The sequence below is a fragment of the Mus caroli genome, chromosome 9, assembly GCF_900094665.2.
Source record: "Mus caroli chromosome 9, CAROLI_EIJ_v1.1, whole genome shotgun sequence".
Classification (NCBI taxonomy): Eukaryota; Metazoa; Chordata; class Mammalia; order Rodentia; family Muridae; genus Mus; species Mus caroli.
In genome coordinates this window covers 110,141,511-110,164,673 of record NC_034578.1, presented here as the reverse complement: position 1 = coordinate 110,164,673, position 23,163 = coordinate 110,141,511, and the positions used below count along the sequence as shown (strand labels likewise).

General features: G+C 45.3%; 1 protein-coding gene across 1 annotated transcript in view; it reads right to left on the bottom strand.

The window, feature by feature from the left end:
• The window catches only part of Dync1li1 (dynein cytoplasmic 1 light intermediate chain 1), a 36,726-nt gene extending 22,739 nt beyond the window's left edge, over positions 1 to 13,987 (bottom strand). The window contains exons 1-2 of the mRNA XM_021171631.2: positions 13,720 to 13,987; positions 13,472 to 13,545 (exon numbers count right to left, since the gene is read on the bottom strand). Coding sequence (XP_021027290.1) covers positions 13,472 to 13,545; positions 13,720 to 13,865 — 220 coding nt within the window. The 5' untranslated portion in view covers positions 13,866 to 13,987. The remainder of the gene's footprint in view (positions 1 to 13,471; positions 13,546 to 13,719) is intronic.
• Positions 13,988 to 23,163: the final 9,176 nt, after the last annotated feature.

Below are 23,163 nucleotides of genomic sequence, written 5' to 3'. Positions count from 1 at the left end.
TGAGCTCCAGGATAGCCAGGTCTATACAGAGAAACCCTGTCTCGGGAAAAAAAAAAAAAAAGAGGCTGAGGCTGCTGCTCTGTGATAAAGCACTTACCCAGCACACATCAGGCACCATGTTCTGCCCTAGAACCACCTCTAAAATCCTAACCCAGATACTATTGTAAATAAAATGTGCCCCCTAGCCTCCTCACCGCCTGCTGACTCTCCACAGAGCTCACTAGCACACAGCTTCTGTACTTGGGTCTCTACCTGGGAACTGCAGAGGCCACATATCTGTCTGTTTTGTTCATTGCCCTACTGCTAAGAAGTGTGACAAAAATATCTATTCATCTCTAGGCTTTTACAGAGTGACCACTGAATGGTGCCACCAACTCAGTGTTAGCCCAGAATTCTTTTGAGTTTCATAAATTCCCTTTCCTATTTTAAAGAATAGTTTAGCCCAGATGTGACAATGTCAGCACAACTTTAATCCCAGCACTCTGGAGAACTCACTCACTATGAGTTCAAGGCCAGCCAAGGCCACAAAGTAAGACCTGTCTCAAAAAACAGATTTATGATTAACTGGTCTGAAAACCAAAGTGCTAAGAAGCTAAAGCAAAAAGTAAAACTTGACAGGAATGTTGACACATGTCTCCGTTTCCTACAACACTATGCTTAAAGTAGGTAAATGGCTCTATAAAACTGGGGAATGGGGCTGGAGAGCTGCTAACAATGCCTGCTCTTGCAGACTGGACTTCAGCTCCCAGAATGCCTGTTGGGTGCCTCACTAACTCCACCTCTAACTCCAGCTCCAGAGATCCAGCATCCCAGGATCCTCTTGGGACCTTCAAAGGCATTCATCACACATGCACACACATAAAATATAGAAACTTTTCACGATGAGGCACAGGTTTGGAGATATATAGTTCAGTGGCAGAGAACTTGCCTAGCATGCACAAGGCACTGGGTTTGAATTCCAGACACGAAAAGAAAAGAAAAGAAAAGAAAAGAAAAGAAAAGAAAAGAAAAGAAAAGAAAAGAACGGGCAGTGGTGGCGCATGTCTTTAATCCCAGCACTTGGGAGGCAGAGACAGGCGGATTTCTGAGTTCAAGGCCAGCCTGGTCTACAAAGTGAGTTTCAGGACAGCCAGGGCTACACAGAGAAACCCTGCCTCGAAAAACCAAAAAAAAAAAAAAAAAAAAAAAAAAAAAAAAAAAAAAAAAAAAAAAAAAAAAAAAAAAAAAATACTTTGATGGCTTATTTGTTTTGTTTTGTTGTTTTTGTTTTTTTGAAACAGGGTTTCTCTGTGTAGCCCTGGTTGTCCTGGAATTAACTCTGTAGACCAGGCTGGCTTCAAACTCAGAGATCCACCTGCCTCTGCCTCCTGAGTACTGGGTTTAATGGTGTGTTCCACCATGCCCAGTTTAAAATCTTTTTAAAAATTACTTTTACAATAATTTACTTTCTGTCTGTCTGTCTGTCTGTCTTTCTCCCTCCCCTTCCCATCCCCCATGCATATATGTAAAAGTGTGCATGTGGAGGTCAGAGGACAGCTTGTAGGACTTGCTTCTCTCCTACCATGTGGTCCCAGGGTTCAAATGTAGGTTAACAGACTGGGTGTCAAGCTCCTGCACCCACTAGGCCATTTCTCAAGCCCTGTAGTTAAATCCTAATGGCCCAAGGAGTACAGCACAATGGATCATGGAGCACACCACCACCCCAGTACCGAGAAAGGACCTGGTGAGGCAGGAGACCTCAAGTTTGGGGACTAACAGTGAGTTCCAAGCTAGCCTAGGATCCCTTGTCTCAAACAACAAACAAAACAAAAGCTCCTGTAGGCAGGTTCTCTGGCCAGAAGCAGAACACGGAGGATTTGCTTTTGAGGAAATTCCAGACTAGAAATCACCCACTCTTCTCTGGCAGAACTGGCTACTTCCTCATGCCTCGGGCACTGAAGACCCCTCCTCACCAGCACTCACGTCAGATGCTCACCGCCAGCCACGCACCCTCTTCACAATATGCCTCATTGCAATGGCTTGCCCTGGGCCTCTACCACACCTGTGAAAACTGCTAGTGACTCAGGCTTACAGAACTTGAGGCAATACGCCAGGCATGGCAGCACTCCCCTTTTATCCCAAGAGAGACAGAAGGATCTCTTAGTGTGGGGCCAGCCTGATCTACATAGCAAAGGACCTATTAAGTAAATAGAGGTGAAATTCCATCAAGCCAAGAACCCTGTAAGTGATATTAAAATAAGTTTATCTAAATTTCCATCTTTGTAAACTAGATTTTCTTTCTTTTTTGTTTTGTTTTTGCTTTGCTTGTTTGTTTGTTTGCAGACGGGGTTTTCTCTGCATAGCCCTGGCTGACCTGGAACTGGCCTCAAACTTAACCAGTCTCTTCAGGACTCGTTTTTTTTCCCTGTACAAACGCCTAAGAATTAAAAAAAAAAAAATCTAAGAATTTTCTCTGCAGAAAATAGATTTTCTTTTTCTTTTTAAATATTTATTTATTTTATGTACGTGAGTACATTGTCCCTGCCTTCACACTCCACAAGAGGGCATCAGATCCTATTACAGATGGTTGTGAGCCACCATGTGGTTGCTGGGAATTGAACTCAGGACCTCTGGAAGAGCAGTCAGTGCTCTTAACTGCTGGGCCATCTCTCCAGCCCAATAGATTTTCTTAAAGAGAACATACTTTCACTTTTTTCTTCTAGCACTGGGAACTGATCACATGACCTCACAGCCCCTGAGTAGGCAAGCACTCTACACTGGGCTTGTCCTTGGTCCGGGGAGGCGTAAAGTGTTCCAAAAGCAGACTGAGGCTGGACGTGCTCCCTCTGAAGACAGAAGCAGGAGGAGCATTGGTCTGAGACTAGCCTGGACTACATATGGAGACTCCCTCCAAACGTGAGGCACAGGGAGAGGAAAGAGATAGCCTGGATGAATACTATTATAATAGTTATTTTCATGTCCACATACAGATGCTAGAAAGCGTTCCATGGTTAATAGCTAGAAACCTCATTTAAGCGACAGGCCACATGGGTCTCTCACAGTCTTTTATGGCCTCTAACATTTAAAAAAAAAATGACATTTATTTTGTGTGCTTCTGTGTTTGTGTATGTGTGCATGTTTGCACAGCATAAATGTGCCATGGAGCATACGCAGAGGTCAGAGGATTACTGGCCCTTGCTGTTCCGTTGCTTCCACTGTGCAGGTCCTGAAGCCCATTTCAGGCCATCTGACTTGTAGCAAGCACTTTTCCACACTGAGCTACCTCACTGCCCCTCCCCTGCAGCTCCATAACAAAAGTCATTCTTAACTTGTTGGTCATTCAAAATCACTATGGGACAATCCCTGAATGTCAGCTGGAAACTGCTTTGCCCAGCCAAGGTTCTTTCAAGAGCCCTGGCCATGGGAAGAGCCCAGGTCTGACCAGTGAATGAGCAAGGCTTGTTGATCGCTGGTGCAGACAACAGTAATGCCTGTATTCTAAGTCATCTGTCAGTTCTCTGCTCAAATAAGCCACTCACAAGACCAAGCGCTTCACAGAGCTTTCGTTTTCTCTACAGCAACCACAGCTATCAAATCTCATTCCTTAGCTCAAATTTAAAAACCAAAATGATCATAAAATCTCTGAATATCTACAAAATCATCAGATGTGTATAAGGACAAATATATGCTGGTGATCCCTGAAAGAAGATCTCTAATTCGGGGCTGGAGAGATGGCTCAGCGGTTAAGAGCACTGACTGCTTTTCAGAAGGTTCTGAGTTCAAATCCCCGCAACCACATAGTGGCTCACAACCATCCGTAATGAGATCTGACGCCCTCTTCTGGTGCATCTGAAGACAGCTACAGTGTAGTTAGATATATAATAAATAAATCTTTAAAAAAAAAAATCTCTAATTCAACAAAGGGATGTAATGTGTGTATATATATATATATATATATATATATTCACACACACATGTATATATGCATATATAGTATATATAATATATACAGGATATAACACATATAATCTATATATGTCTATGTGTATATTGTATGAGGTGAGGGTGAGGGAGACCTTTGCCATGGTGTATATGTGGTGTCAGAGAACAACTTGAGGGCTTAGTTCTCTCCTTCCACCATGTGGATGCCAGGGATCTAACTCGGGACATCAACCTTGGCAACAGGAGACTTCAGTTACTAAGCTGTCTCACCAGCCCATATTAAGATACTTTGATGGCTTTTTTGTCTTGTTTTGTTCTGTTGTTTTTGTTTTTGTTTTTTTAAACAGGGTTTCTCTGTGTAGCCCTGGTTGTCCTGGAATTCACTCTACAGACCAGGCTGGCCTCAAACTCACTGAGATCCACCTGCCTCTGCCTCCTGATTGCTGGGATGAAAGGCGTGCACTATCACCACCCTGCCAATATACTTTGTAATGTTAATTTACAGATGAAGAATTCGAACATTCAGATCATCTCTAGCTGTAACATACCATCAGCAGCTGTATGACACATCAGGTAAGATGAGATCAGATCCCATCTCCACAATGGTGGACTAAAATTCTGTTACTATTATCATTCACTGGATGTGTGACATGTTAGAAATGAAACTCCTCTGTAAGACCACCCGCAGTACTTTAGAAGAGCATCATGAAGCATATGAAAGTGAGAAGTCACACTCAGCGGGTGCTATAACTGCTACCATGGATACCAAAGCACTGTTCCCAGGCCTCACATAAGTTAACAGGATACAAAGAGGGTAGTACTGTCTGAAACTCAAAGCAACTGAAACCCCGCCAGTGCTCCTGAACACAAAGCCACACCATGACCGTGTGCCGGATCAGCTCCCCCATCCCTCATGACAACGTGTCAAATTAAACAGCACTGTGCATTCTTTTTTCTCCGTCTTCTCTTTTGCTGAGACACTGTACTCCTGCTTAGCATAGGTCTGGAGCCACACACCTTCTCTTGCAGAGCTTTGGCTGGCATCTCCACAGCCCCATCAATCAGGGTATACATCAGGATAAACTGTCAAGAAAGAATCCCCAACCTGTCACCTTGACCCTGCATGATATAAGATGAACCAGCATGTTCTAGTGACAAAAGCCACGAGGGGTTTTTATTTTGTTTTGTTTTTGAAACGGGGTCTCTCTATGGAGTCCTGACTGTCCTGAAACTCCCTATGTAACCAGGCTGACCTTGAACTCACAGAGATCCACCTGCCTCTGCATCCCAAGTACTAGTGTGCCACACCACACCCAGGCTCAAGAGCCTCAGATCTTCCCTTTTGTCTTCTACTGGTTGTGCAGAAAATCCAGAGAGATGGGGCCTTTTGATCTGCGCCCATCTCTCAGTGGGCATCTCCCTCCTTGGATGGTTAGAATGGGAACAGAACTCAGTGCCATGAGCAAACCTTCTTACACGCCTGTTCAGACTAAATGTTCAGAAACATCCAGGAGTATCTGCAGAGCAAGAAGACAAAGCTAATTTGAATTCTCATCAAACTGTGAAGCCCCAGTCTGCAAAACAGCAGAGCCTTCTCATCACCTGGGAGAAGCTCAGCACAAGGAACTGACACAACACACACAAGACAGCTCCCTTTACTCAGCAATCCCCATTACACGAGAACTTTACTCTCAGTTATAATTCCAAGTCTCACAGGCTGATTAAAAAGGAATTAAAAATTGGTTTAATTCAATAAACACTAATGCCAGTAAATGCTGATCCCAACGGCTGCCAACGCTCCTCTGTTCTGGAGGGCAAAGTCTCACTGAACTCTTTATCAGCAACTAGGGTATGTTCTACCTAAGAATTCCACTCTTAGGAACTGATCCCAAGGATAATACTGGATACATGGAATATAAGATGTAACAATAATGACCTGTAATCAACTATAATTATGATACAGCCAAATATGTTATTATTCAATTAGAAAAGATAGAGCTGGGCTGGCAAGACTCAGGATGTAAAATGCTTGCCAAGCAAGCCCAACAATCAGAGTTTGATCTCTGGATCCCACATAAAGGTGAAAGGGTTTCCCATGTGTACTCATGTAGAATTTCCATTCGTTTCAGCTTTATCGGAGATCAACTTTGACTTTACACGTTCATGCACAGTATTCTGCTAGACTTTTGGCTGTCATAAAGGCGTGTAAATAAGTTAGCATACATCAACATGAGGACTTTATTTAATGACTATTAGCTGGAACAAACACCTCTTTCTAGTCGGGCTAGAAAAGGCCTAAAGTGCCATCATCTACTTCTGACCGCGTCCCTATGTCTTAGGTTATGTATTCACTGCTTTTGCCGTTGTGAGAGAACCTGTTGCTACATAGCCCAACCACACACAGAACTCTCTAATACCACAGGCTGCTCTCAAACTAAACACCCCAGCCTACGGAATGCTCAGATCACAAATACGTAAGACAAAAATCTCATTATGATGTAATGTCTTTTGAGAATAATAAGAAAGTTGTCAATTTTCAAACAAAAAGGAGAAAACTAGATCAACCAAGTTATCCTCATTCCATACCATGCAGAGAATAATATATATTTAGGTATATATTTAAGTACTACATATGAATAATGAATATAAATAAGTAACTATATAAAATACCTATGTATTTAGTAAATATACATTTATATAATCATTCATACACCCACACACACACACACATATATATATATTTGGGGTGTTTTATTTGCTTTTTTTTTTTTTTTTTTGGTTTTTTTTCGAAACAGGGTTTCTTTGTGTAGCCCTGGCTGTCCTGGAACTCACTTTGTAGACCAGACTGGCCTCGAACTCAGAAATCCGCCTTCCTCTGCCTCCCGAGTGCTGGGATTAAAGGCGTGCACCACCATGCCCAGCTTGTTCGTTTCTTTTGTAATAAGACCTCACTATGCTGCCCTGGCTGGTCTGAAGCTCATTATGTAGACCAGGCTGACCTCAAACTCACAGAGATCCACCTGCCTCTCTCTCCAGAGTGCTGGATTAAAGGCATGTGCCTTTGAATTCAGCAATAAAAATATTAAAAATATATAAACCCACGACTACTGACATGGATAAACCCTTGTTAAATGAAGTAAAGCACAGTACATGAAGTAAACGAATTTGACTATAAAATGTAAAAGTTTTATTTTTTATGATGTAAAGCTATAAATGATCAGCCTTATTTTCATTTTTATTTTTAAATCTTTAATTATTTTATATGAATTGCCGTTTTGCCTGAATGTATGTCAGTGCAATATCCACAGATGACAGAGAGGGTGCAGAATCCCAGAGGTCTGGAGTTGCAAATGGTTGTAAGACAAATGTGGGTGCCTGGACTTGAACCAGGACCCTATGGAAGAGCAGCCAGTCCTAAGTGCTCACTGAGCCATCTCTCTAGCCCCTTGCTTTCATTCTGAGACAAAGTCTCACAGAGCCCAGGTTGGAATCCAACTCTATGTAGCTGAAGATGACCTTGAACACCTGACTTCCCTCTTGGAGCCTCTGAGTGCTGGAAACCAGACAAGACTCTCCTAACTGACTTAACACCCCAAGCCCACATATGTCTTATGCAAATACAAATGGAAAGGTTTTAAAGAGGCCAGGAAATAGCAATAATCTTAGGTAATAGAGTTATGGCAGTTGTCTGTTTTGAAATAGAGTCTCACTATGTTGCTCTGCCTATTCTAGAACTCACTGTGTAGACCAGGCTGGCCTCAAACTCACAGAGATCCGCCTGCCTCTGCCCCCAAGTGCTGGGATTAAAGGTATACACAACACACTTGAGCGCTGGCTTCATTTTTTTTTTAATATTTTATTTTTCTTTCTCTAGCGTGCATGTACTGCTTTTAAGTGACTTTAAAGCATTTTAGACATAATGTCTTCAGTTCTTTTAATTCCAGGAAGTATGAAATTATCTCCAGTTATAGGTCAGGAGGTGGTGTCCAGACCCTGAGTCTCCTCACAGCTGCCTGGCCTAGGTGGACTCCGTCCTGTCTGTGGTGTCTCCACCTTCCTAAGCAGGTGTTCTCTCCCAGTCTCCCAGGCACAGCATGGCTGGCAGGCTGGCCTCACACTGACTTCATCTGACTCTGCGGCTCTGCGGACTCCCAGGAGGCCCTCACAAGCTTACAGAGGGCAAGAAGGAAAAGGGAAGCGTAGCCCAGTTTTCCGTGCATGACTCTGCACAGCATAATTCTAAAGCCCAGTGAGGAAATGAAGAGGTGACCTGCTGAGGCACTGTCCTGACCTCACGGCGACAACGGGCTTGCTCAGCTCACCCAATGCTAACAAGGCCCATGCGCTATCTATCTACCTTTTTTTCCCTAATGCAGGACTCTTCTGTTTGGCATTTCCTGTTCTTTCTGTTTTTAAGGGTTTTTTGGAGACAGGTCACATGTAGCCCAGGCTGAACTCTAACTCGCTATGGAATGAGGATGACTCTGAACTCCTAAGCTTCTTACTCTACCTCCTTCAGGGAAGTCCGTGCCTGCCGCCCACCTGCCTGCCCGCCCACCGGCCCACCGTGCCTGGCTACTCTGAACTTTCAGTGCTTTTACCTGATGAACCGTTCTAGCAGCCTGTATCTGTCACCCTCGGAGCTCTGCTTTCTGTTCCTGACAGTGGCACTGGGGGAAATGGGTCTACTCCCCTTAATTCTTAAATCTCTATCCAACTATAGAGAGTCAATTCATCATTCATGTAACATGTATTCACTGAGCTTCCACGGTGTCAAATACTGTAAACCATCCAATGAAACCTCCATTAACTGTCATCTTTGCCTAAGGTTAAAGCTAACGGCAAAGGGGTCACAGAAAGGGAAAATCCAGCAATTCCCGGTCATAGACCAAAGCTAGCCTGTTGCCTGTTTCTGTGAATGAAGTTTTATTGAAACACTGCTAGCTGGGCGTGGTGGCGCACGCCTTTAATCCCAGCACTTGGGAGGCAGAGGCAGGCAGATTTCTGAGTTCGAGGCCAGCCTGGTCTACANAGTGAGTTCCAGGACANCCAGGGCTACACAGAGAAACCCTGTCTCGGAAAAAAAAGAGAGAGAGAGAGAGAGAAACACTGCTAAGTTGCATTCATTCATGAATTATCTGTGGCTGTTTGGAGACTAAGGAGCAGAACTAAAGAGTTGCAAAATACTACATGACTCACAAAGCATACATTACTTAGTATCTGATCCTCTACAGAAAACTTTTCTGACCCTATTTCAAGGTACCAACATGTCATCTGATCTTCATTATTGGTCTCTTTAGTAGTAATATATAGGGCTGGAGAGATGGCTCGGCAGTTAAGAGCACTGACTGTTCTTCCGGAGGTCCTGAGTTCAAATCCCAGCAACCACATGGTGGCTCACAACCATCTGTAATAGAATCAGATGCCTTCTTCTGGTGTGTCTGAAGAACAACTACAGTGCACTCACATACATAAAATAAATAAATGAATCTTTAAAAAATAAAATAAAAATAAAAGCAGTAACATATAATAAATCCATAACTTTATGCTAATCCTCAACTCAGTACTACATGAGACCACTCTTCTTTGTACCATTCTAACATGATAGCATCATAGTCTCATAATCAGTGACACCAGAAAACATGTTTCCTACAACTGTGGGACCCTGGTGATCTTTAATCCCTGTTCCTCAGGGCCTCAGGATGTACCTCAGTGTTAAGCATGCCGACTTATTCTGTATGAGGCTCCAGGTTCAATCCCCACTCCCCACTAAGAAAGGAGAAAGATACAGATGTAGGTAAAATGACTGAGTGTTGTCACAGTCTTCCTGGACTTCACTCTGAGCCAGGCCTGGGTAGATTAAATGACGCTTAGGACAAGTGTCAAGGATAGTTCTATCCCAAAGCCCGATAAGCACTTGAATTTTCTTCTTTTCCTGTTTTTTTTTTTTAGGAGCTTTTTTCTTTATGTTTATGAATGTTTAGCTTGCACGTGTGTATGTGCCCCATTTGTACACCTGACAAGGCCAGAAGATCCCCAGAACTGGAGTTACAAATGGTTGTGAGTTAGCAAGTGGTCCTGGGAACTGAACCTGGGCCCTCTGCAAGAGCAGCCAGTACTCTTAACCATCCGCCCTTCCTCTTGTTTGTTGTTGTTGTTGTTGCCTTCGTACCTAACTGGGAATGCCTTTGCATTCCTGATCCTCCTGCCTAAATCTCCCAAATGCTGGGATGCATCACCAGATCAGGAGCTTCTCTGGAAAGCCAAGGTCTCCCTATGCAGCGCCTCAGTGTGCTCCTCACGCTTTACCCTCCTGGGCAGTGGATTAGGCCAGGATTCTGTCAGCTATGGAGCTTGCCTGCTCAGACTTTTCCTCACCTTCCAGTCTCACCCAGAAGCCTGACTAAATAGAGATTAACTCGGACAGGGAATGGAGCTTTCAAGGCCGGTCAGGAGCCCACTGGCCCCATGAGTATCTGTCTCAGTCATGGTGTGCTTACATGGGTTGATACTCACGCAAAATTCACAGAATACTTGACATTAATGCATTTTCCAGTATTTAAGTTACCCTTAACCATTTTCTTAAAAAAATAAAGACGATCTAGTTTGTATTAAATTTCAATAACTTTGTGAGTTTTAAGAATAAAAAGACTTAGCCGGTGGCGCATGCCTTTAATCCCAGCACTCAGGAGGCAGAGGCAGGCGGATTTCTGAGTTCTAGGCCAGTCTGGTCTACAAAGTGAGTTCCAGGATAGCCACAGCTAAAGAGAAACCATGTCTGGAAAAAAAAAAAAAAAAAGAAAAAAAAGAAAAGAAAAGAAAAGAAAGGAAAGAAAGAAAAAGAATAAAAAGACTTATTCCAAAAAGAAAAAAAAGACCAGATTCTTTTCCTTTAAATAATTACTGATATTTTGATTCAAAAATAAGCATCGAGTAGTAAGAGTTTTGTATATGGCACTGTCACCCTTGTAGATAGTTTACAACTGCCTGTAAACCCAGCTCCAGGGGAATCTGAGAGCCGTGGCCTCTGTGGGCACTGCATTCATGTGTCTATAACCCCACCCCCACCAAGCCTGGGTGTTTTTATCCTACTTGGAGGACAGGTGAGGCAAGCTAAGGGTTAAATTGTGACTGATATGTGATATGCAGGGTGGATATGGAAGGGATTCAGACAAAGGCCTGTATCTCTCTCTCTCTCTCACTAGGCTATGTCTGAAATTCAAAGCCTTGTTAATGGGCTCAGACTTGTTTTCTTTTCTTTGAATATAGACTCCAGGGTTGGAGAGATGGCTCAGTGGTTAAGAACACTGACTGCTCTTCTGGAGGTCCTGAGTTCAATTCCCAGCAACCACTTGGTAGCTCACAACCACCTGTAATGGGATATGATGCCCTCTTCTGGTGTGTGTCTGAAGGCAGCTACAGTGTACTCATCATATACATAAAACAAATAAATAAAACCTTGAATATAGACTCCAAAACCCTACTATCATTCCTGAGTGACATACTAGAGCCAAGCATCTCCCTGGCCTGATAAACTCCTAACAAAGACAGCTGTAATGCCCACTGTGTGTTCCCTCCTCCTTCTACCTCCACAGACTGAACACTGCCACAACACCTGACAATTAAACACCTCCAAGCATTCTTTAAAGGAAGTTTGGGGAAGTAACTGCATTTGCATAAACAGTATTTTTTTTTAAATCAATGATTAGCCTTTTCCAGACCTAAAGAGGGCTCAAGGAAACCTTAATAGTACTGAAGGAAAAACATGACACTTGAAGCTTATATAATGACACCAGATGGAGCTTTCTAAACTATTAAGTTCATCGGAAGAAAATCTAGCCTAGGAGTACGGGGCCTCTGTACACCAAGTCTTGTAGACTGACCCAGTATTAGAAGATCTAGAAAACACCAGAAAGGTAAAAGACTGCCAATTTTTACTGCTGAAATTTGTAAAGAAATCTATTTAACAGAGTAATGAAAACATAATCTACTCCAAGGGGGTCATTCAGTCTTAAGTTCACTTTATCGGTACACAATCTGTCTACATTAATAACCTGTCTACAGTAGTAATTACAAACAGTCCCCGGAACTGGTTTTTGTTTTGTTGCTTTGCGGCTCTGTTTTATTTCTGCCCCATCAATACCACGTATTTGGGCAGTAATCCTTTCTTGTTTTTAAGGAAGGAGACAGGCTTAGTGGGCACAGGGCAATGGGAGCAGCAGGCAGAGTCACAACTCAACGGGGGGGGGGGGGGGGGGGGGGGGCAATTCACTTGTTAAAGACATCCCAGGAATGCTTTCTCATTCACTCAGGTCCCTCACAGGATTCTCTGCGGCCTGGCTTTACAGTGAGCCATTTGGCCCTCCCACAGTTCCAGGAGGTGGGCACTGTTTCTCCATAACCCTCCTTTGAAAGATGAATGGACCGAGGTTTGTGGACACCAGCAGACTTGCGTCAGATCGAGTGGTTTGTACATGTTTGTACTCAGTCCTGGCTATCTGCACGTGGTGCTTTCAATCACAGGAAAAGACACAATGCTAACTTTTCAACGAGCTTGACCACAGCTTCCCAAAGCACAGGCATGTGTTGTGGTGTGTGTGTGTGTGTGTGTGTGTGTGTGTATGTAACTGGTGGTGGTGGGGTCATAGAAAATGAGTCATTTCTTCCTACCGACTCATTCATTGTCACCTGTGGAGAATCTCAGGTAACTAAAACACTTCAAGCCCAGTTTCTCAGCCTTTTGGCTAAAATCAAAGAGTCTGAAGTCTCGAAACACCCACTTCCAAGTTGTAAACTATTACTGTCACCCTATTATACACTCCAATATCCTGCATGTAAAAAGAAAAGGTGGGGGTTGGAATTCCTCCCGGAGCTGGAAGGACCTGCAAAACTGTGAAGTGGGATTGTTTATTGTCCCTGGGTCCTTTATCCCCACTTTGCAGCCAGTAGGTTTAAAAAAAAAAAAAAAACTAAGAGAAAGGGGAGGCATGTCTCCCTTATTCCAGCCATTCGGCTGAGGGAACTAAATGAGAACGTTGTTCTACTGCCCTTTACAAATTTCAGAGTTATTAGGTGACAGTTAAAAAGGCAAGTGCAACCCGAGCACCCAGCACTGGGAGAACGGGAGAACGCTGATTCAAATAACACTCCTCACGACCCAGTCTCTGGCTCCTGTCAATTACACAAAAGAGTCTGCTATTAAATATTGATGGCATGCATTTGCGCTGGGGCTCTCACCAAGAGCCCTCTCATGCTACCAATCTCTGTCAAAAACTGTCCCCGTTTTTCTAGGTAGAATCCCAGACCACTGGGAGTGCCTCGGGTGTTATGTTCATTCTGTCTCTCCCAGAGGAGATGACAGAGCCACCCCACATCCCAGGGAGGAGAAAAGACCGGAGGGTCCAGGCTGGAAGGACCAGGGACCCCTTGTCCCCCCCCAGCTGTCAGCAGCAAGCCGGGAGGCGGGGCGCAGCCCGGCCCGAGTGTCCGCACAAAGGCAGTGGGCGAACGGATGTGACCGTGCACCCGGGCCACATCGGAGATCACTTACCCAGCAGCAGCACGTTCTTCCCGGTCGGGAGCTTGGAGCGCGAGCGCGTGGAGACCTCGCTGAGGATGCAGGACCTAACGGGGAGCAAGGCGCAGGCTAAGGCCGGGCCCGACCGAGGACGAGAACCGCCGGGCCCAGCTCCCGGGAGGCCCCGCCCGGCTCCCAGCTCCCGCGGGGCTCGGGGATCCCAGAGGCGTCCGCCCTGGCGAGATAACCCGCGGGGGACCGGAGAGGGGTGCGGTCCTTACCAAAGGTTCTGCCCGTCCTCATCGTCGCCCGCCGCGGGGCCGCCGCTGCCCGACGCAAGCTCGTTGGCTAGGGGTCCGCTGGCGTAAGTCGAGGCTAGCCCGGGTGGAGATGAACCGAACGAGCCGACTCGCCCCACGGCCGCCATCTTGGTCGGGAATCACACCACTCCTGACAGGGCTGGAAGAGCGAGGCGGCGGCGGCGACGGCGGTGGCGGCAGCGGCGGACGGAACCCGGATATGGACGCTCGGGGCTCGGGAGCGGACCGCGCCTGCGGGGGCGGGGACCAAGCCTGAGGGCGGGGTCTGGGGAGGGGTTGTCCAAGGAGCAGGGCGCTGCTGCACATGCGCGGCAGCAGACCGGGCCGCGCATGCGCGGGCTGATTCTCTGCTTGGACTGTGGTAATGCTGGTTTTCCCTGTGTCTCCAAGCTGAAACGCTGCCCAAAGTGCACCACCCGTCATCCCGGTTGCCCGCCGGGCGTGCCGGGCATGTCAGTGCGCGACGCAGCTTCCCACCTTTCAGTGGGGCGGTAACCTGGGATCGGCGTGGATATCCAGCGCTGCCCACCCTTCAGTTGGGCTAAGCGGGGGTCAACAGCCTTAACTACCCCGGTCCTGGATTTCTGCTCCTTCCTCCTTACATTCTAAAAGGACGATGAGTACCTCAAGGTGGACCCACATCTGGAGCCGGTTCTTCCAGATTCTTTGCGACTGCGAGACATACATGTTGGCAACACTTGGAAAATTAATGGTCTTGATGGATTTGTGTTTTGGTTTGTTTTCTGAAGGGAATCTCACGTAGCCCAGGCTAGACTCTTTACTGATCTTGCCTGTGGGTCCTAAGTGCTGAGGCAGGTGATCGGGTGCACATCACTATGCCCACCTCAGGTCTGATGTCTGATGTTTCAGATCCCTGTGAGATCTGAAAAGACTCCCTACAGGAGTCGGCTCTCCGTCACCATGGTTAATACACAAGCACGGAGAACCTAAGCCAGACCCCAGATAATTCTCTACTAGAACTTGATTAGCTAAATATAGTGGAAAATCTAAGGCCTGTTTCCAGAAAGATTCAATGGCTTTAAGGCTGTCGTGCGCCCCATAAGAACAATTGCTGAAGATAGTCTGACTTTTGAACATTTTTTTTCCTTACTTGAAGATAGCTCGTTCACGTGACCCGAGTGATGATGCTACTATGTTAGCGAGAAAATCCACAACCCCGCGCTGCATTTGCTACAGGCACTGCATTTATAGGGTTTGTCCACTAGCTAATCTCGAGTTCAGGCCCTAGTAAGGTGGGATAAAGGGAACATTAATCCAGAAAATCATACGTGTTCAGCGCGTGTTAATTACTGTTTTTATTTTTAAATCTGTTAAAGATACATTTATTATTTTATGTATACAGATATTTTGCCTGGATGTATGTCTGTGCACCACATGAATGTCTATGCCCTGGTGCCAGTAGAGGCCTGAAGGGAGCATCAATTCCCTGGAACGTGGAATGGGTTGAGAGCTGCCATGTGGGTGCTGGGAATTGAATCTAAGTCCTCTGGAAAAGAGCAAGTGCTCTTTTATTTATTTATTTACGTACTTATTTATATGAGTACACTGTCACTGTCTTCAGACACACCAGAAGAGAGCATCAGATCCCATTACAGATGGTTGTGAGCCACCATGTAGTTGCTGGGAATTGAACTCAGGACCTCTGGAAGAACAGTTGGTTCTCTTAATTGCTGAGCCATCTCTCCAGCCCAAGCAAGTGCTCTTAATTGCTGAGCTATATCTGCAGTGCTGTTAATCTGTGTGTGTCTGTGTGTTGATGCATGTGTCTTTGTGTTTATGCATGTGTATGTGTGTATTTATGCATGTGTGTGTCTGTGTGTGTGTGTGTCAGTGTTTTTGTGTGTGTGTTCATTCTCAAGAAAACAATGTTGGGTGTCAGTCCCCACCTTCCCCCTTGTTTGAGGTGGGGGTCTCTTGGCATTGGTCCATTTGTAGTTTGTCACTGCGTGGACCACACAAGTTGACCCTGGAGCATCCACCTCCCAGTTGATGTAGAAACCCTGCTTGTCTGGCTTTTTACCTTGGATTCTAGGCCTCTTCCCTCAGGCCCTCAAACTGCAAGCCCTTTACCTACAGAGCCACCTCTCCGGCCCACTTTACTGATGTGAGTAGCTAAGGGTGGCTCGGACTCTGTGAATGCTGATGCCCTTGAGTGACTGCCCTCTCCAGGGGGTCACTACAGGGGACACCACCTTACCTACTTATGAATGGTTGTCTTAACCTTTCCAGCCATATCTGGCCAACGCCTGCTAAAGGTGGTCCTAATGACTTCCTGCAGCTAAGATTAATGTCACTGTGATTAGGAAAGGACCCAGAGATTTCCCATGTACCCTAGCTTTTCCGTGATGGCCTCCCACATTACAGCTACGAAGGAAAGCTCCAAGAGCTGCGGCCCCTCTGAGCGACGGTTCACTTTCTGCTCCGTTTATTGCTTCACTTATCTTCTTTCCTCTGAGCATTTTCTCAGTTTCGTTTATACACGGAGCTGTGGTTTCCATATCAGATTTGCTATGTCTGAAAAGTGTTTACTTTTATAATAGTGTCAGACCTTCAGATAAGCTAACTAAAGATTCAAACTGGGGTCAAAGTTGTACTCTTATGGTGCTGGGGAGTTGCCTCAGTTGGTAGAGTGTCTGGACACAATGCATGAAGTCCTGAGTTCCATCCCCAGCACCGAATACACCAGGAGTGGTGGGATAGACCTATAAGCCCAGCATTTGGGAGGTGGAGACAGGAGGTTGGGAAGTTCAAGGTCACCTGCAGATACACAGTCAATTCAAGGGCAGCCTGGGCTACATGTGACCCCACTTCCAAACAAAAAATTGGGAAAAAAAGTGGGGGGGGGAGTTGTAATTCCTGTGACTTTTTTATACTATTGATATATAGCATTCTTCTATTAAGATACCTGATTAAAATTATTCCTTATAAATGTCTACCATGTACCAGGATGCACTTTTTAAACTTTTTTTTTTTTAAGATTTATTTATTTATTTATATGTAACTACACTGTAGCTGTCTTCAGACATACCAGAAGAGGGCATCAGATCTCATTACAGATGGTTGTGAACCACCATGTGGTTGCTTGGGTTTGAACTCAGGACCTTCGGAAGAGCAGTCAGTGCTTTTAACCGCTGAGCCATCATCTCTCCAGCCCCCACCAGGTTGCTTTCTATGTAGTGTGACTTTTTGTCTTCATCTGGTTCTTGTTTTTGTTTGGGGGAGTCGTCGTTGTTGTTGTTTATTGTTGTTTTTTTTTCAAGACAGGTTTCTCTGTATAGCCCTGGCTGTCCTGGAACTCACTCTATAGACCAGGCTGGCCTCGAACTCAGAAATCCGCCTGCCTCTGCCTCCCAAGTGCTGGGATTAAAGGCATGTGCCACCATGCCCGGCAGATTTTATTTTTTAAATGTTATGTGTATAAATGTTTGCAGTATGCATGTATCTACAACACATGAGTGCCTGGTGCCAGAAGGCGTTGGATCACCTAGGACTGGGGGTTACATGGTTGTAAGCCAGCATGTGGGTGTTGAAAACATGCTTGAGTCACAAGCAAGACCAGCCAGTACTCTTAACTGATGTGTCATCTCTCCAGACCCTTATTTAATGATTTTAAAAAAGATTGCATGTGTGCATGCACAGGCATGCACATATGTATGTGCACATGCACTCATTAGAGTGTATCTATGCCAAGTGCACACAGGTAACCTTGGAGGCCAGAAGACTGCCTCAGCTCACCTGGAACTGGAGCCACAAGCATTTGTGAGTAGCCATAGGGTGCTGGCAACCAGACTCAGATCCTCTGCAAGAACAGTTTGTGCTCTCAACCACTGAGCCATCTTTCAAGCTACCAATTAATGATTTTTTTTTAATTTTTTTTTTAAAGATTTATTTATTTATTATATGTAAGTACACTGTAGCTGTCTTCAGACACTCCAGAAGAGGGCGCCAGATCTCATTGCGGATGGTTGTGAGCCACCATGTGGTTGCTGGGATTTGAACTCTGGACCTTCAGAAGAGCAGTCGGGTGCTCTTACCCACTGAGCCATCTCACCAGCCCGATTTTTTTTAATTAACAACGTTTTAAAAATCAAACAGTTCAACACATTACGATCCAAAGATAAAGTAATTTGATACTTACATGCTGAGGAGTGATGGCAGAAAAATATTAAAGTCCTTTGTTCTGTGATGAATCTGTTATGTTCCTGTAAGACCAGAAAATTTGTTTATTATGTAAAATAGTCTCAGATTTAAGCTGAGGTGTTTCAGGTACCATTCATTACTTTTGCATGGTGTAACAGCATGTACCATGCAAAAGTCACTGTCTTAGTCAGGGCTTCTATTCCTGCACAAACATCAGGACCAAGAAGCAGTTGGGGAGGGAAGGGTTTATTCAGCTTACACTTCCACATTGCTGTTCATCACCAAATGAGGTCAGGACAGGAACTCAAGCAGGTCAGGAAGCTGATGCAGAGGCCATGGAGGGATGTTACTTACTGGCTTGCGTCCCCTGGCTTGCTCAGCTTGCTTTCTTATAGGACCCAAGACTACCAGCCCAGGGATGCCACCACCCACAAAGTGCCCTCCCCACTTAATCACTAATTGAGAAAATGCCTTACAGCTGGATCTCATGGAGGCATTTCCCTAACTGAAGCTCCTTTCTCTGTGATAACTCCAGCCTGTGTCAAATGGACACACAAAACCAGCCGGCAGTACATACACATGTGCACCGAACCACAACTGGAGTGAAGTCCTGCAATGCAGCACAGGCAAGTCGGCCCAGAAACACCTTGGATGCATTTCACATTTGATAATTTATGAATCTGCAGTTGTCTGTTCAAAACCCTTTTACTGTTGCCGAAGTTTCCATAACCTCAATCCAGCTATGAAACACTGTGTAGACTTACAATCCGCAATTGAAGAAGTTGAGATTTAAGAATCATGGGCTGGGATTGCAGCCCTAGGAAGGGTGAGATAGGCAAGTCAGAAGGCCAAGGCCAGCAGAAGCAAGGCTCTGTCTAAAAGAGAGAGGGGGGAAAGGGTATATGAGAGGATATTCGTGAGGATATGCGTGCGGATATGATTGAGGATATGCATGGGTTCTATGCAAACACGGCACCATTGGTACAAGGGACTTTGGCATCATCAGCTGGTCGATGGTGTTCACAGGGTCCTGGGATGTGGAGAGCTCTTGGGACCGCTTCTAGAAATTTGGCAAGAATTTGACATTGAAGTAGGACATGGAAGAAGGCTCAAGGTGAATACAGCTACAGAATGTGTTCTTTGTATCTTGATGGCTTTTTGGTTGGTTGGTTTGGGTTTTTTTTTGGGGGGGGGCGGTTCAAGACAGGGTTTCTCTGTGTAGCCCTGGCTGTCCTGGAACTCACTCTGTAGACCAGGATGGCCTCAAACTCAGAAATCTGCTTGTCTCTGCCTCCCAAGTGCTGGGATTAAAGGCATTCCCCACCACTGCCTGACTTGATGATGCCTCTTGTTAAGACCCTGAATACAGTAATCATGGGACCTTTGTTTATGCCTTGTTTGTTCCTTGACTACTTTGTTTATGCCTTGGGACTGACCATATTCTTTGTATGCACCTAGAGTGATATAAAAGCAGACTGGAAAAAATAAACCTGCTTCAGCCTCAGCACTGGCTGGGGTCATGTTCTAGTGTTGTCTAATTGCCTTTTCTTTTCTATCCTTACTCCCTCCCTTAAGACCCGGTTGACTGACTGAGCTGGCTTGGTCACTGGGACCAATCTTTATTCACACCATACAGACACCAAAGAATGTCTGCATATGACACAGACTTGTAGACGTCTCTCGCCAGCCCAGAGCGTCTTCTGCAACTCATACTCATACACCCACCTGCCCACGTCACATCTCCGTGCTGATGATTACTAAGCATTTCAAACCCAACATACCCCAAACTAAACTAGCCGTCTCCCCTAGAAGCTTCACTACCCACTTCTCCATTACAGAGAAACCCTTTGTTGCTCAGGCCCCAAACCTGAGTCACTTGTTACTTCTCCATTTCTCTCAAACCTCCAACTGAAACTTGAAACCAGGAGGAATCCTGCTGTGGCTCTCTACCTTCAACACGGACCCACAATGCAACTTCTTTTATTTGTATGTGTGCATGCCACAGGACCTATGTGGAGATCAGAGAGCAACCTTTTGGCTCTCTCCTTCCACCTTTACCTGGGCTCACACAGCAAGCACTTTTACCAGAGCTATCTTGACGACCCACAATGCTACTTACAACCCATCTACTGATAGCTGCTTGGCTGAGCCGCGCGATCTCTTTAGTTATTTAATTACTTGTATATCATGAGATTTAGCGGCTTTCCCCTTTCTTCCCTTCCTTGATTCTTTCCCTCTCTCCTCTAAAATGCTCCTCCTGACAAGTCACTCCCCACTCTCCTGTCTCCTCTACTGTTTTGTTTTTTGTTACCCATGGAGTTTAGTTATAGTTGTTTGATGAGCATGAGTGGAGGGGTGTTTTGTTGGTACTGGTTTTTGAGACAGCGTCTCATGTAGCACAGGCTAGCCCCCCTGCATCTACCATGTACTATGTAGCCAATGCTATCCTTGACCTCCTGATCTTCCCATCTCTACCTCTCAGGTATTAGAATAACAAGTGTAAACCAGTTCTAATCTCTTGTCTTAATTACTATAAATTAATTACTATTACTATAAATTACTTACTATAAAAGGCCTTCAACATGGTATCTAGAATGATCTTTGGATGGGGACACAGCTTAGTTGGTAGATGCTTGCTTAGTACAAAGGAGGCCCTGGGTTTGACCTCCCCCCAACCCCAGCATTACATCAACCAGGGCTTGTTCACCTGTAACCCCAACACCCTAGAGTTGGATGAAGGATGATTAGAAGTTCAGGATCATCCTCATTGGCATTGGGAGTTCAAGGACATCCTTGTCCAGAGAACTTGTTCAAAAATAGCACAATAATATGACCTTTCCACCTTATACAGACTGTCACCTTTTTTGCCCAAAATACTACATAAAATCATTTTTATTTTTGGTTTTGTGTGCATGTATGCAGATATGTTCACATGTGTATACATGTGTGGTGCACATTTATGTACCTATGGGAACTAGAAACTTAAGGGTTCTTTGGAAAGTCGGTTGCATGGTGTTTTGCTGGGGCAAACACATGAAGGAACGTTTTGCTGAAGTGGACACAGATGAAAGGCTAAGGCAGACTTGCGAAGGAACATTTGGCTGAAGCAGACACAGGAAAGAGGATGTTCTGCAAAAGCAAGCATGTGAAAGGACACGTGATGGATTCTTTGCTGACAAAGCACACATATTGGTCCACCTTACATTGTATAGCTGAGCTGCATTTGTCAGGACTCCATAGAGACAAACACACCAAAAAACTTCAGTATTGTGCTGCAGTTTCTTGCTGTTTCTCTGGACTTGGGCTATTTGGCAGAGTGATGTCAGCTGAGACAGGCACACACACTGAGGCAAGACCCATGGAGGGCACATGATGTTTGGAGGGTATAAATAGGACTTGATGGACAATGGCAGAGGCTGAGCTAAGCTTACTTATAGAGTAAGATGTGCAATGTTTGTGGGTCTCGAAACTTCTCTGATCTTCGCTTCCCTGAGAGAGTCACAGCTGAGAATTCTCCTGGCATCCCTCCTGGTCCTTCTTGCTGACTCGAGCCAAGCCTGAGGCCTGGATGACTCTGCTAGGTTGTGCCATTGCTGTTGATTTGTGTTTGCTATCCTGACTCTACTGATCTGGATTGCTGGTGTATCTGTGACGTTTTTGAGAGTGAAGCACGAGCTGGTACTGCTGCCTGTGAACGGAACTGCTGATTTCCAGACAACACAGACAGGAGACAAAATAATAATAATAATAACTTAAAACTATAAATCCGGGCTGGTGAGATGGCTCAGTGGGTAAGAGCACCCGACTGCTCTTCCGAAGGTCCAGAGTTCAAATCCCAGCAACCACATGGTGGCTCACAACCATCCGCAACGAGATCTGGCGCCCTCTTCTGGAGTGTCTGAAGACAGCTACAGTGTACTTACATATAATAAAAATATATATATATATATAAATCCTTGAAGAATGCATTGTACACTTTCTATTCTGGATTATATAAATCCTGATTTAATTTGGAGAGTGCTGGGCTTCCTGGAGCTCATCAGAATGGTGTACTTGGGATGTGCTCAGATTCTACTGGACCCCCTCAAATGCACCCCAGATGGCTCTGCTTTTTGGTTTGGTTTCATTTCTAGTTCAGCTGAATCCCAGGAAAATGGAGTGCTAGCCAGAGGAAAGTCAGCACCTCCTCCCCAACCTGTCTGTCTCCTCTGCTTATTTTTCTGTTTTCTGTCTGTGTCAGCATCTTCTGCCTACCCCTCAGTTTCCCTGAGGACACGGTTTGGCATTTTGACACAAGAACTCTGCCAAAATTTGATCCAACGGGGAGGGCACCTTCTGGTGGTCAGAGACTGGGGAAACAGAGAGCCACTTCCTCTCCCTGTGGGAGACTTCTCCCTCTGGGTTTGGAAACTAGGACTGCCCAAGCTGTACCAGCGCTCATAGGCTGTCAGATAAGGCTCGCCTTACCTACCCACTGTGCCAAATGCTGACGAGCCTCCGTTGGTATTAAAGCTTCACAAAGCCAAAAGCAAACAAACAAACAAAAACAAAAACAAACAGAAGAAAGTACAGGGTTCTTGCCTTTTCACTGTGTAGGCAACTCAATAAAATAGACATGGAAAGGACCTCAGATTTTAAGTAGCTCATCACCTACACAATGCAGAAGCTCTCTTCCCATCTCCAGCTCTCCCCCCGCCCGCCCCCCAACACCTCACATCTCCAGTGTTTGAGAAAAAGGAATAACACCAGAGTGAAAATCCTTCTCACATCCTCCTGAGTCGACCCAGCAGGCACCCCTAAGACCATGGTCTCATCCTGCTTGTTTCCCTTTTCTATGATAGGCGCCTCTTCAGGAAGTGATGGATACTTGCTTCGTTTTCCTGATCTCACGCTCTCTGATTACAGATCTAACACTTCTGCTTGCCTCACTATTAGTGTGCCTGTGTATGGTGTCTTAGTGTGCACGTGAGTGTGTAGCTGTGTGCACACAGTAGCACTCATGCAGAGGCCAGAGGAGGGCATTGCTCCCCGCCTTGTTCTTTGAGACAGGGTCTCTCTCACTAAACTGGAAGACCATTGTTTGGGTTAGAGTGGCTAGCCAGCAAGCTTTTGTGGTCTGTTTGTCTGTCTGTACCTCAGCAATGATGGGTTTGCAGGCACATGCAGTCATGCCTAGCTTTTTGTGTGAGTGCTGGGGGTCTGAACTGAGGTTCTCCTGTTTGTAGAGCAAGCACTCCCACCCAC